General features: G+C 45.1%; 1 protein-coding gene across 1 annotated transcript in view; it reads left to right on the forward strand.

Annotated features, from left to right (window-relative positions):
- Positions 1-8,461: 8,461 nt before the first annotated feature.
- Positions 8,462-15,950, forward strand: part of PM20D1 (peptidase M20 domain containing 1) — a 359,154-nt gene continuing 351,665 nt past the window's right edge. Inside the window, 1 exon segment of the mRNA XM_040337628.1 lies at positions 8,462-8,749. Coding sequence (XP_040193562.1) covers positions 8,554-8,749 — 196 coding nt within the window. The 5' untranslated portion in view covers positions 8,462-8,553.

Raw genomic sequence — 15,950 nt, forward strand, 5'->3', positions numbered from 1 at the left:
TGAAATCCGCCTTCAATCATTTGTGATTTTTGCTGCTGTATGTGACAGTCCTTTATCCAGCAAGGCTGAGAATTTAAAGAATAATTCATCCATCACACTAGAGGAACCCCCTGAAACTTACATCAGAGCAGAGGACACTCTGTGTTATTGAAGCTCCAGCTTCCTGTGGTTGGGGGGGACAAGTCTGCCATAAGAGGGCAGAACATGAGCCAATCCATTCCAATGGGCCTGAGGGTTCCTGTGAGGAGAGGGTTGATGTGCCAGGGTTGATTTTATGGTGGTCTGGTACTGGCTCTGGCCTGCCTGTTTCCAGGGAGCTCAGGCTGTTCTGTTTTTCACCTGAGGTAACCGCTGGGCGGCCATCTCTGGATTTACCTCACAGAGCAGAGAATGTCAGCTGCGGCTTCACAGCGCTGTTTTTCTGCGGACTGGAGCTGCTCTGTATGATCCCCCGTGGGCTAGGGAGTCCGCCTGAACCGTCTGTGACTATTTTCGACTGCCGTGTACCGGGCTATGGGCGCCGCGGTGTTAGCCTGGAGCGGAGCTCACGGCACAGCACCTCCGTCACCGCCGCCGCGCATGCGCCTCCCCCCCACTCTCTTTTTTCTTACACTCACCCCCCTCTCTCACCCCCTTTCCCTCAAACCCTCCCGCTCTCATTACCCTCTCTCTCACCCTCTCATGTATACAATAATGGATGCTAGGGGCTTTTTGGTGGGCGTGATTTTATTTTATTGAATTAAAGTGGGCCGGTCTGGATGAAGTCCAGGGCCAAATTTTTGTCCCAGTCCAGCCCTGTATGTAAGTGCTGGATAATCTTTATTTTTTTACATTAAATACAGCTTACTCAGAGGCGCTTTTCTCCCTGTTTTCTTTCTTGCATATTTGAGCTGGCTTCGTTTTGAGAGCTGCCCTGAGCAACTGTCATCACCTGCACTGGCCGTTTATAGTCACTATCCACAGCCTATTGCTACTTGCTGGGACTGATCCTTCAATGGACTTATGAATTTTTTAAATCTTACATGTTGTCAGTGTGGTTTCATTCTCATTCACTTTTTATTTTATATTCCGTCCTATAATTGATTGTCTTTGCATACATCCTGAGCGCTGTTACCCATTCCCAATTTCTATACCTGTAAACAGTCATTTGAGCTAAAAAAATGTTTTCCTTTAGGTGACCCTTTAATATGCCGATCCAACAACATCAGCGGCTCCTGAGGGGGTAGTCGCTATAAACATATATTATGTTTGGTGGGTTCTGTGTAATTTTCTAGCAAAGAAATTATGATTTTTACATGTAGGAGCGAAGTGTCAGAATTGGCCTGGTTGGCAAGTGGTTAAATAACCCTGCTTTGTGCCTTCTGCAGAACTTTGAACTCTTTGCTTCTCCCATGACCTTTCTGATTTAAGCCATGTCTCTGCATTTATGGTTTTCCAGATTAGTGTGCTCTAATCAGCCGGTATCTCACTTTTTGTCTTCCCTGCTGCCGTCCATATTTTGCTACCACTCGTTATTGGCCCTTAGCTCGTTCCTTGACTACGCTTCTGCCTGATCCCAACCTGCAACTACTCGTTACTGACCTTTGGATTGTTTACTGACTATGCTTCCGTTTTATCCTTACCTGCTTATCCGCTACTGAACCCCGGCTTGCTAAATCTCTTGGTGACCTGGAACTAACACGCAGCAAAATCCATCTCTGCCATCAGGAGCTCTGGTGAACACCAGTTAGTACTTAGACTCCGCACCTCAGGTGAGCCTGCACATCTGCCAGGGTGACTGCCTGTGTACCTTTCCTGCTGTTCGGTGGTAGGTTCCCTCTACTGCTTTAGCAACTGGCCTTTGAGCCTGACACCTGATTGTGACAGTACCTCTGCCACACTCACTCCCAGTGATAGAATGGGGAATCGAGCCTCACTACTGGAGGACCTGCCACCTTCACTAGGTACCTCTCATGACCAGCTGCTATACACTTCCCACCACTTCATGGTTTACCCATAGCAAATTCTCTCCACTTCCAACTTGCTTCATGTGATTAACAGGCCCTTTTCTCTATACACCATATGTTACCATGCACCCCTTGAATAACTTCAGACCAGGCTTAGACCGTTTTGAAAGACCGTGTCCATACAACTGTCATACTGTTCCAACCCTAAATACCTAAGCGGAGACTGCCCAGGCATACTTTCATAGGTGTAGCCCTAAATGGGGCCCTCCAAAGCTGGTAGATTCTCCAAAATTCCAGTAATTAATGGGATTACATGGTACAGCAACCATATTCTCAGCATCCCATGTGCAGGCCCTATTTAAAATTCACTGGGAAGCAAGGCAGGGCCCAAACAGTCAAGATTCAATTAACCCCAATTAACCACTTCAGCCTTGGAAGGATTTACCTCATAGTTAAGTTCCACCCAAAAATTGAACTTACACTTTAAGTGCTGGTAACCCCCCTGACATGCCACATTTGGCATGTCATTTGTTTGGGGGGCGAGCGGTGTAAGGAATTTTGGCTGTCTGCCAAAGCAGACAGACAGATATTCTGTTTCTCATTCATCTTAATGAAATAATCCATTAATTAACCTAATAGATTCACTCACCTCATTCTCTGCCATTCATACAAGCAAGAGACCTCACACCAGCCTGTTCTCATTCCATTCAGCTCTCCGTCATCATCCTTGACTTCCAGCAGCTCGTTCGTTTATTTATAGGGTCATTCATCAGTAACAAAAGGTGTGGCTTTACAAAACAGCCAAAAGACTCAATAGGAAGTGAGGTCACAACATGTGACACCTCCATAGAAGTGAGCTCACAGGGTGTCGGCTCCACCCAGCAGATGTCCATATATGGAAACCCTTCCAACAGGGATTCCTACAGTAATAACAAGATAATACAGCAATAAACAATACAGCGATAAACAATACATCAATAAACAATACAGCAATAAACAATACAGCAATACAGCAATAATCAATAACAATAGGATACAGTTCCTGATGAGAGGAGCATATCTGCAGGCATAGGCGCACATCACAAAACAGTGTTGATCAGGTACTGAGAGATGACAGGCGCGCACACCAGCTAAATTGACAATGCGCTTGCAGAGCGGACGCACCGAGAAGGCGAATATCTGTGCATCACACAGGGGCCCTTTCGCCGGCCGACACCCCCTCCTCCCCAAACACCCTTTCTCCAAATCAGGAAGTGTATCTCCACAAGTCTGTCTGCCCCAGTCAGCTTTCTAGAGCGGGCTGAGGGAGAACCAACCATGGGTGACACTATGACAATACATAATAAATACATCTTTAAATTTCCACAACAGCGGGTACCCTGTTTTTAGAGGCATTCAGCTCCCACTTCTCCCCTGGTGCTGTGGCGCCTGAAGGAAGATCACCTCTCCTCCCTCCCTGCAATTTTCTGGGACACATCACAGGTCCATAAGATTGCCCGTCCATTCACAGGGCGCAATGCGGCTCACGCAGGTGCAGTGCGCCCCCGGCTGTGAAGCCACAGCCTGGTGCCCACAGTTACAACGCCGGCGCGTGAGAGGAGCGGGGCTTCCTGGAACCGCAGCTACTTTTTTGTAGCTGCTGACTTTTAAATGAGTAGAACTCCGCTTTAATGACCAGGCCAGTTTTTTGCAATAAAGCTTTAAATGACAATTGCATAGTCATGCAACGTTGTACACAAACAAAACTGATGTCCTTTTTTCCAAAAAATAGGATACCTGTAAATTCCTTTTCTTTGAGTACACCATGGGACACAGAGTCTTTAGTCATTACATAATGGGTTGTATAGTTCACCAAAGGTGATTGGACACTGGCACAACCAATGAAGACAGGCTCCACTCTATATAACTCCTCCCATAAGGGAAGTTCTCAGTTTTGTAGCAAAGCAATACGTAACCCAGAAAGAGGGACGGGACCTCTGTGTCCCGTGGTGTACTCCATGAAGGGATTTTACAGGTAAGCTGTTATTAAAAATCTAATCTTTCTTTATCGTACACCACCGGACACAGAGGGCCAGATTCACATAGAGATATGACGGTTTATTCTCGAGATGCGCGGCGTAAGTGTAAATGTGTGCCGTAGTATATGTGCGCCGTACCCACAGAAGCAGATACGCCCGAAAATAGGCTTCATCCGACCGACGTAATTGTCCTATGCCGGCGTAACTTAGGCGCATATTTAGGCTGGGCGCATCTTTCGTTCCCATTGATTTCCTATTTAAATATGCAATTGAGGGAGATATGCCGATTCTCATGAGTACGTTTGGCCGGCGCAGGCTATCGCGGTGCGCGTAAGCTGTACTCCCGGCCTAAAGTTACCCCCTCATAAAAGCAGGGGTAACTTTGCAACAGACTTGCACAGGTCAGCTGGAGAGCAGCAACAGCAGCAGCAGCAGCGTTACAGACGACCTGAGCAACAACACTTGCAGGACAACACATCTGTTGCTGCCAACATGCCAGGGGCAGCCGTGGTCATAGCACTACTGCGTCTACGGGCACGTAGGAGGGCACGGGAGAGGATATACCGAACGCGCATGAACATCTTTGGCATGGGGGATTCGGAGGTGTATCGCATCTTCAGATTCGACACCTGAAGCCATCTGGGAAATAGCCAGAACCCTGCAGGATGACATCACCAGCAAGACACATCGCTCACATGCAGTGCAGCCACTGGTCAAGGTACTGGCAACACTGCATTTCCTTGCAAGTGGATCTTTTCAAAGAACAAGTGGAGTTGTGGCTGGTTTGTCACAATCCTCCATGAGCAGATGTGTGCACCAGGTTGTCCCCGCAATCCTCAGACGCATGTCCCACCACATTGTCAGACCCACCCAGGAGCATCAGCGGAATAGGCAATGACAGATTTCTACAGAATTGCCAAGATTCCCACGCACTGTGGGGACATTGATTGCACACATGTGGCCCTACAGCCCCCCTGTGACATGGAGCACATATACCGCAATCGTAAGCATTGGCATTCCATCAACGTACAGGGATAGCCGATGCCCATTGCCTCATATGGCACGTCCGTGCCAAACACCCAGGGTCCAGCCAAGACAGCTTCATATACCGTCAAAGCACCATCCCAATGGAATTTGAACAGAACGTGTACGGGGACAGCTGGCTGGTTGGTGAGTGGACATGGGTGTCAGGCATGACTGTCCCCCCCCATGTTGCAGACATCACAAGGGGAACATGCACGACTAACATCCTCCTGTCTTTTCCCTTCCAGGTGACTCGGCATATGCACTTGGCCCCATCTCATGACTCCATTCCGAAATCCTGAAACCCCAGGAGAGAGAGGATACAATGAAGCACACGCACGTACCCGTGCAGTGGTGGAACGCACCTTTGGCCTCCTGAAGTCCCGTTTTCCGATGCCTGGATAAGTCGGGGGGTACCCTGTTGTATTTCCCAAACTTTGTGTGCCAGATCATCGGGGCATGTTGCATTCTACACAACTTCGCCATGAGAAGGGGCCTGCAGATTGATCTACGTGAGGACCTGACCCCTGAATCAGACAATCCCCCCCAAACCGAGGGTACCCGGTCTGCTGAGGGAACAGCAGTCAGAAGATGCCTCACAGTAGCATCTTTTCACATTAAACACACACATTCATCATGCCACAAGGAGAATGCATGCATGCCACACCCAGTGGGGTCCCCTAGCACACACCCCACATCCTCATTAAATTGGATTAGACCAAAGTACACCGCACGGTACTTGGGAGCAGCAACGCCACGGCAAGGCTCCAATTATGTTGCTGTATATTAATTCTACATAAAAAAAATAAACTCATAACCTGAGTATAAAAATTAAATAATAAGACTCATATCATGAGTATAATAATAATAAAATAATAATAAGACTCATATCATGAGTATAATAATAAAATAATAAGACTCATAACGAGTATAATAAGCAAATCATATAACTGGCACTCATCTGCCCTGACGTGGTCTACGCCTAGTGCCAAGGCTCCTGACCCTCTGTTGCCTGGGGGCAGCCGCGGTTGGGGGGGGGGGTGGTCATTGGGAGGAGGAACATCCCCGGGCTCTCCCTGGCTTCCCTCCAAAGCCAGGGCTATGCGTGTGAGGACGCATTTGTTTGATTCCCCACCGCCTCAATGGCCTCAGTCTGTGATGGGGAGTTCTGTGATTGTGGGGGGGTTCAGTCTGTGATGGGATGGTCTGTGATTGTGGGGGGGGGGTTCAGTCTGTGATTGGGGATCAGTCTGTGATGTGGGGTCTGTGATGTGGGGGTTAGTCTGTGATGGGTCAGTCTGTGATAGGGGATCTGATTTGGGGGGTCAGTCTGTGATAGGGGGATCTGTGATTGTGGGGGGTTCAGTATGTGATGCAGTGGTCTGTGATTGTGAAGGGGCTCAGTCTGTGATGGGGTGGTCTGTGATTGTGGGGGGGTTCAGTCTGTGATGGGGTGATCTGTGATTGTGGGGGTTCAGTCTGTGATTGGGGGATCAGTCTGTGATAGGGGGTCTGTGATTTGGGGGGTCAGTCTGTGATGGGTCAGGTCAGTCTGTGATGGGGGTCAGTCTGTAATGAGCGTCTGTGATCTGGGTGGTCAGTCTGTGATGGGGGTCTGTGTGTGATGGGTCAGGTCAGTCTGTGATGGGGGTCTGTGTGTGATGGGTCAGGTCAGTCTGTGATGGGGGTCTGTGTGTGATGGGTCAGGTCAGTCTGTGATGGGGGGGGGGGGGTGTGATGAGGCAGGGAGGGATGTGATGTAAGGGGGGGCTGAGGACACTGATGTAAAAGGGGGTCTGTGGTTTCTGCACTGGCAAAACAGGTCTCTGCAAGGGCAATAGAAAACAATTGTTTTCTATGTGTCCTGTTCACACTGAAACAGTGCCCCTGCGTGCTGAGCAGTGTGGTGCAAAATGTATACTGTTTCTATGCACCGCAACTGAGCTGTGGTGCATAAAAATGAATGAACTGTATTTTGACATTTCAATAAAGTGGAAAAAAAAAAAAAACACAAAGTGTGATGTGTGTGGGTCTTAACCACTTAACCCCCGGACCATATTGCTGGTCAAAGACCAGAGCACTTTTTGCACTTTTCGCTTTAACTGACAATTGCGTGGTCGTGCGACATGGCTCCCAAACAAAATTGGCGTCCTTTTCTCCCCACAAATAGAGATTTCTTTTGGTGTTATTTGATCACCTCTGCGGTTTTTAGTTTTTGCGCTATAAACAAAAATAGAGCGTCAATTTTGAAAAAAATGAATATTTTTAACTTTTTGCTATAAATATAAATATAGACTATAAATATCCCCCAAAAAGTAGACGTATTCGTCTACTTATTTTTCGTAAAAAAAAATTGCAATAAGCGTTTATTGATTGGTTTGCGCAAAGGTTCTAGCGTTTACAAAATAGGGGTTAGTTTTATGGCATTTTTATTAATATTTTTTTTTAATAGTAATGGCGGCGATCAGCGATTTTTTTTCAGTACTGTGACATTATGGCGGACACTTCGGACACTTTTTACAAATTTTTGGGACCATTGTCATTTTTATAGCGATCAGTGCTATAAAAATGCATTGGATTACTATAAAAATGCCACTGGCAGTGAAGGGGTTAACACTAGGGGGCTGGGAAAGGGTTCCCTGGGTGTTTTTCTAACTGTGGGGGGGGGGTGGACTCACTAGGGGAAATGACTGATCGCTGGTCAAACATTGACGGTCAGGCATGACCGAGGGAGTCGGGGGCGCGCATGCTCTCGCCCAGCATAGCCGACCTGCCGCCGTATAACTGCGGCGGCCGGTCGGCGCGCAGTTAAAGGTGTGTGCATATGTGTGGTGGTGGGAGGCTGTGATGTGGAGGATATCACGTGGAGTCATAGCACCAATATGACATTCGGAACCTCCTCTGGAAGAATTTGTTTCTGACCAGACCCCCGTGAATTTTATTCACTACCCCTGCATTATACCAAAAGGCTGAAAGTGATTTGGATTACGTGCAGCATATAGTGGAATTTCCACGACACTACTCCCCTGACAGAAGGGAAATCTGTTTGTTTTCTGTGGAGTGATCGTGGGTGGTCAGCAGACATCGCGGCCATGGCCACGCGCATCAGCTCCGGCGACAGGTGCGTCTGCTCTTGCTCCAGCCACTGTATAATGATGGCGGCTGGTCGGCAAGCAGTTAAATAAGTTAGTTAACTTGCTTACACAAAAACAAATCTTTTTTGTCGGCATCTGCCTACAAAACATGTGTGAAAACAGTGCAAAAACTGCACTGGCAGCAACAAGGGTTTAAGACTTTATTAGCTTTTCATCTTAAGCAGGCCCTGATCTGCTTGTGTAAATGTTACAACGATATTGGCTTGTTTACAGATATACCTTGAAAAAGCATTATTAGGACTGAAAAGAGCTGCAGGCTTGCACGTTTAAAGGGATGCAGGTGGTGCTTTATTTCACAGTACACCAGGATGCTTTGCGAGACATGGGCAGAGTTCACAACGATTATATAATGGATATGCAGAGAAAGCTGACCTCAGTTTGAATGTGCAGTTGTTCAGTCAATAACGCAGGATGTCCAGAGCGTTCTGCAGAGGGACGGCCGGTGCCCTGTTGGGGCTGTTTCTTCTTGGGGTTGGTTTACTAATTACTGCACTGCTGATCAGAACATATACCTTAACTAAACCCAGAGTCATTTGGCAAGGAGAAGGAGCCCAAGAAGCCACGCTTGGTGACAGAGCAATAAAACAACTCAGACAGGCACTAATAGGTAAGTACTAAAGAGTTTTCCAAGAACAGAGAGAAGTAAACAGTGCTATTTCCTTGGCTTGGGTTACATTTGTGAGAAATATTAGAAGTGTTTTCTGATGAAAAGCAGAATTGCTTACTAGAGCAACTATAAATCCTATTTGTCAGTGAACCCAGCTGTGGATTTACCACTTCCCCTCTCATGCCAATTCGCCCTCTTTGGATCAGAGCAATTTGTACAATTATGCAATGAACCTGTTTATTCGTCAATTACTTAAGTTCTGAAATTACATATTGTTTTTGCTTTAACCACTTAAGACCCAGACCTTTAGGCAGCTAAAAAGACCTGGCCAGTTTTTGCGATTCGGCACTACGTCGCTTTAACTGCCAATTGCGTGGTCGTGCGACGTGACTCCCAAACAAAATTGGCGTCCTTTTTTTCCCACAAATAAAGCTTTCTTTTGGTGGTATTTGATCACCTCAGCGGTTTTTAGTTTTTGCGCTATAAACAAAAATAGAGCGACAATTTTGAAAAAAATGCAATATTTTTTGCTATAATTAATATCCCCCAAAAATATATTAAAAAAAATGTTTTCCTCACTTTAGGCCGATGCATATTCTTCTACATATTTTTGGTAAAAAAAATCGCAATAAGCGTTTATCAATTGGTTTGCGCAAAATTTATAGGGTTTACAAAATAGGGGATAGTTTTATTTTTTTTTTATTTTTTTTTACTACTAATGGCGGCGATCAGCGTTTTTTTTTTTTTTCCGTACTGCGACATTATGGCGGACACTTCGGGCAATTTTGACACATTTTTGGGACCATTGTCATTTTCACAGCAAAAAATGCATTAAAATGCATTGTTTACTGTGAAAATGACAACTGCAGTTTGGGAGTTAACCCCTTCAGCGCCCCCTTGTGGTTAAGTGTGACCTCATTTGTGTTTCTAACTGTAGGGGGGTGTGGCTGTAGGTGTGACGTCATTGATTGTGTTTCCCTATAAAAGGGAACACCCGATCAATGACGGCGCCACAGTGAAGAAGGGGGAAGCTGTGTTTACACACAACTCTCCCCGTTCTTCAGCTCCGGGGACCGATGGCGGGACTCCAGCGGCGATCGGGTCCGCGGGTCACGGCGCTTCGGACCGGGTCGCGGGCGTGCGCCCGATACCCACGGCTGGGCACTTAAAGAGGGCGTACCTGTACGTGCTTGTGCCATTCTGCCGACGTGTGCAGAAGGCGGGAGTGATGTCACGTGGCTTGGCATTTAAAATGGCTACAGCCCGGGCTGCAAATCGGAAAGGAAGACTGGGTGAAGGAGGAAGCCCATGGTTACGAAATTCAATAAACTGCAGTAAAACTACACTTCAATATACTGCAGTAAAACTGCACTGACGCACTACAATATACAGCGGAACCTCGGATTGCGAGTAAAACTGATAACGAGCGTTTCGCAATACAAGCTATTTTTAAATCCTGACTTGGTTAGCGTTGTCTCGCAAAACAAGCAGGATTTAAAGCGGAGCGCCACCCTAAAATCATACTTTGCTTCAGTAGCTTCCTTTTAAGACCCCTTTTACACTGGAAACGCCTATAGCGGAGCGCTAAAATAGCGGTAAAACACCGCTATTTTACCGTGATTTTACTGCGTTTTAAATTAATTTCAATGGAGAGGGGCGTTTTTGGAGCATTTTAATAGCGCTATTTTTACCGCAAAAAATGCACCAGTGTGAAAGGGCTCTTATAGTGTTAAAGTTCTGTGTGAAAATGTTTTTTCTACTTGCCTGGAACACCCTGTTGCTAGGCAGAATTCCTAATCTGCCTTCTTCCTGGACCACGGTGGTTCTCCTACCTAAGCCGCACAGACTCCTGGGAGATTAGTGTCATCATTTCCCAGGAGACTGTGCGCTTGTCTGTGCCGAAAAATCGCGGGATTTCCATACAGGAAATTATGCGATTTACCGCACCATGTTCCAAAAGGGCACAAAGCCCTTACTTCATAGAGAGATGTATAGATATCTCTCTCTATCTCTATCTATCATATAAATATATATTTTAAAATATTACAATTTTCATTTGCATGGATGTAAGTAATGACCCACCTTATCCAAGCGCTGTAAATAGACTGCTTGGAAAGGAGAGTAATTCAGAGTTTTATTGGAGTGTAGATTGTGTTATCACTGTTACAATGGGGCGGGACGTTCCTCCGTCGCTGCCCTTTGCCATGACAAAAGAATAAACAAACTGCGCTACGAGCGCCGTTCTTCACGCACGAGATGTAGGTTACCCAGCATGCACCACAGGCCAAAATCCAGGAAGGGAAACGAACTGGGCTTCAAATGCCCACACACATAATGGATTCGGCCAGATGAGGAGAAAAATAAAATAAGGCAAGTGTGGACCAATCTTACTTTAACGGCTGGGGAGCTATTGCCATCTTATGGGGACTATGTTATGTGACAATTACAATCTTGCTAAAAAAAAAAAAAAAAAAATTACTATATTCACACTACACTGACACTCTATACTCACAATAGCACACTAACTCGCTAGTAGCAATGAACCCCTATTCTCTCTACCCCAGGGGTCGACAATATCCGGGCGCCAGGTCGCAATTGCGACAAATTGTGACCCCGCGCCTGCTGATAATTGAGGGCGCGGCTTTGCGGCCTACAAGGCCGCAAAGCTGCGGCTTCAATTACCGCCCGCCGCGTGGCAGGTGGGGGCGCACGGAGGCACAGGATCCTGTGTCTCCGTGCGCCCCCACCTCCCCGCCGCGCGATCGCGCAACGGCCGGTAATTGAGGCCGCGGCTTTGCGAAGTCCCAAGCTCTTCCTTATGTGAGCTGGCGCCATCTGATTTTGAAAGACCCCCGCCACCCAACCATACATTTTCTGAAAGCACATGACCTGTAGAATAAAAAAAGTGCTACTTCACCCAATGGGGTGTGCTACATCGTATGCCCATGGAGGGCAGTGTTTACCCGCACATGCACAGGAAACGCCTGTGCAGCTGCTGTGTCAAATTGACATCAATAGGATTGCCTGCATTAGGGATGCACCGAAATTTCGGCAGTAGCGGTGGGAGAACGTTCCTCATGGTTAAGATGCCGGACTCGCGTAAGCACGTTCCCTAGGGTTGAGACGCTGGAGTTAGAAGCACCTTCCCTGCAGACGCTCCTCGTGGTTGAGAGACGCTGCTAAAACTCGGGAGGCGGCTTCATAGAGGGCTGCATTCTCATAGTAGGAGAGTGGGCACTGTCCATTCTGGATGGCTACCATTACTACTATTCGCCGGTGAGCATTGCCGTTTTTCCCTTACTTAAACTGACAATCCAACTAGTATTATAGTACAGAATTAATGATCTTTCTTTCTATAGCAGTCAAACATGTATTATTTGGCTTTTTTTTTTAACAGCGTAGCACTCTTGCTATGCAATACTAGTTAAAATGTCTGCACTGCCGTACATCTGACTTGTACTCAAAAAGCTTTTATATATTTATATCTAACTGATTATATTTGATTTGAAATGGAATGCATACTATTTGTTTTAGTTTGAGCTATTCTGTAGTATACTACAGGGCTTGACAAATTTGCTTGGAATCTAGGAGCCAGCTAAAAAAGTTAGGAGCCAGATAACGCACCCCGTTCCAACGAGCTCGAGCGCAGAAGCGAACACATACGTTGGTAGCCCCGGCATATGTAAACGGTATTCAAACCACACATGTGAGGTATCGCCGCGATTGGTAGAGCGAGCGCAATTAATTCTAGCTCTAGACCTCCTCTGTAACTCAAAACATGCAACGTGTAGAATTTTTTAAACGTCGCCTATGGAGATTTTAAAGGGTAAAGGTTTGTCGGCATTCCACAAGCGGACGCAATTTTGAAGCGTGACATGTTGGGTATCAATTTACTTGGCGTAACATTATCTTTCACAATATAAAAAAAATTGGGCTAACTTTACTGTTGTCTTATTTTTTAATTAAAAAAGTATTTTTTCCCGAAAGTGCACTTGTAAGGCCGCTGCGCAAATACGGCGTGACAGAAAGTATTGCAACGATCGCTATTTTATTCTCTAGGGTGAAAATATATATAATGTTTGGGGGTTCTAATTAGAGGGAAGGAGATGGCAGTGAAAAATTACATATTAGAACTGCAGTTTTACTTGTAATGCCAACGGCCACCACCAAATGGCGCAGGTCACAGAAGGAAGCTTGGCACTTCACAAGGCCACGGCCTCAATTACCGGCCGCCGCGGGCCCCGCGATCAGCCGGTAACTGAGGCCGCGGCCTTGTAGGCCGCAAAGCCGCGCTCTCAATTACCGGCGGGCGCCAGGTCGCAATTTCTTGTCGCAATTGCGACCTGGCGCCCGGATATTTTCGAGCCCTGGTATACTAGTAAGTAGTACTATAATTTTTTTATCTTTGCGTCCTGTCATGTTTAAAAAAAATCATGCGCTTGCTGTCATGTCAGTGTAGTATAACTTATACTACACTGACACTGTGAAAAATTCAATGACAACAAGCGCATTAATTTTTTATGATATATATATATATATATATATATATATATATATATATATATATATATATACATATATATATATATATAATTTTATGTATGTATCAAGTTTTTTTTAATGAAATGATGTTTCGTTGTGTATGTTGCCTGTTTCGGTGGTCCTCCGTGTATGCATTATGGGCATATACAACCAGGCACAGCCTCCTATGTGAGGGTTTTGTCTAGTGACATAAGCAGAACCATTATTATTGTATATGTTTTAAAAAAAAAAAAAAAAACTTTTTCTCCCCCATAGAAACAATTGGGGATCTGTACTTAACTTGTATCCAAGCTGTGCAAATGTTGTATTTGTATGGGTTGCTGTTGCTTCCTTTTTGTGGAAACCTTTTTCTTCATTCTATTTTTTTTTTTCACTGTGGGCCAATTTCACCTGACTTGGAATATCTACGCTTGTATTGGGCAGACTTTTTATTTTTGGATGCATTTTTACCTATGGCCACTAGATGGAAACCTCAGCACTTACATGTATTGTTTTTCACCTGTTGTGCGCTGCTGTGACGCCTGCCTATTGCCATGTATAGGGCCCCGATCAGAGGAATGTTTTGGCTATCTCTTACAGCTCGAGCTGCCTAATGGACCTATGTGTCCTTTGTTGTTCCCTCGCTTGGCTTTGCTAGCCTTTGTTGGCGGGGCGCCGCACTGCGCTACCCTGTCGAAACCCTGGGTTTGTTTATGCGCCGCCTCAATGCGGTGGCGCGCATCGATGACGTCATCACGTTGGGCGTCCACGTGGTACGGCAGGATATAAAAGCCAGAAGCTGGCGCAATGACTGTGTGTTACCCCGTGTACACCCTGGGACACAGACGCGGTGCTTTACCCAGCTGTATGGTGAGTCACCTATCTACCTTATTTGAGACTTTATTGTTTGTTCTCTAGTCCCATTAGGAACGGTCGTTATGAATAAGTATACTTTTTATTATTGACAGGCCTCTATACAACCCTCAATATTATTGTCTACTGTGGGTGCTGTCAATCAAGGCCCCTTCTGACAGGGCTATCTGTGCTTGCCGTCTTGCTGATATCTGTTGTCCCAATGGGCCCAGGATAATTTAGGATAGGTAATTCTATGGCATATCTGGTTACATTCCTTTTTGGATTATAACTTTTGCTATTTATTGGCTATTTAATTGTTCCATATGTTTTTCATGTTTTAGTCTACTCGTGATACAATCTTTCCTGTGGCGCTCAGTTCCAAGTCTATGGATCTCTGTTCTGACCTTTTATTGGTCATTTCAAGGTGACTATTTTTATAGGACAGTTTTTCTGCCACAGCTTTATTGTGACTACATGATATATTATTAGCATTCACCTTGCTAGTTCATTTAAGTTTTCCCTGGTTTTTCTTCCCTCTCCTACCCTTATTTTCTTCTGTCTCCACACTCTGAAAGCAACTGACACTATACAATAATAGTTGCTCATTTATTTATTATAAAAAAACTTTTTTCTTGTTAAGTAGATCTTGGTTCATGAAAACTTTTATTCAAGCTCATTGTTGACCTTGACTTTTCCTACTTGTATGCATCCGCTGGAGGACCATTTGTCATGTAAATATATATCGAAACATTCATTTATTTTAATTCCATTCTCTTATTTTTATGTTACTAATTTACCACACTGTATCATTGCAGATAATTTTTTGTTTTTCTGCTAATCATGTACCCCTCGTCTTCGTCCTGAAGAAGCCCCACGGCGAAACGTGCGTTGGCGACTTCTGAGGAACGTACAGTGGTCAATTGCTGTAAATTATAATGTATTATTGTTTGTAAACGTATATGCTATTAAATAATTTTTTTAAAACATACATCCTTGGCCTGAAAGTCTGATCATCAATGTCTACCTGCTAGGTATTGTCTCCCCCTTAATATAATTACAGATGTGGCCCATGTGAGTGTTATCCTTGTGTTTCCACCCCTTTTTCCTTTATTCCTTTTTCCTTTTCTCCTCTTTCTCTTCTTCCCCTTTCTTCCTTATCTCCCCTCCCCCCCCCCCTTCTTTTTTTTAATCAATAGAGGTAAGCAAGACAGTGAAAAACTACTTAGAACAATATTTTATGTTAAACACACTGGATGTAAGCGTAGCTACAGTATGGGAAGCCCATAAGGCATATATTGGAGGGAAATTAATCTCTATAGGTGCAGGGAAAAAAAGGCAAGAGAATTAAATATGAAAAAATGAACAATGCAGCTATTTGAACTGGAGCAAGCGCATAAAGAACGAGGAGAAAGCGAAGTACACCAGAGTATAGTGACGAAGAGGGCCCAGCTCAGAGACTTGATGAAACTTGAAACTAGAAAGATATTTAAAAATGTTGTAAAAGAAAGATATAAGTGGGGGAACAAACCAGGGACATACTTAGCCAGAGTATCCAAGGAAAAAAAAAACATAAACTACATTGGAAAAATAAAAAACCATGAAGGGCAGCTGAAATATAAGACCGCTGAAATCGCAGAGGCCTTCCAGACTTATTATAGCACATTATATTCTATGCGAACCAATGAGACACAAGAGCAAGAAGACATCAGAAAAATAAAAATTAAAGAGTACCTAGAAGAAGTTAATTTGCCAAAGATATCTCAAAATTACATTGAATCCCTAGAGGAGATTTATAAAGCCTTCCAGGAAACATCAGGGGGTAAGA

The sequence above is a fragment of the Rana temporaria genome, chromosome 2 (assembly GCF_905171775.1).
Source record: "Rana temporaria chromosome 2, aRanTem1.1, whole genome shotgun sequence".
Classification (NCBI taxonomy): domain Eukaryota; kingdom Metazoa; phylum Chordata; class Amphibia; order Anura; family Ranidae; genus Rana; species Rana temporaria.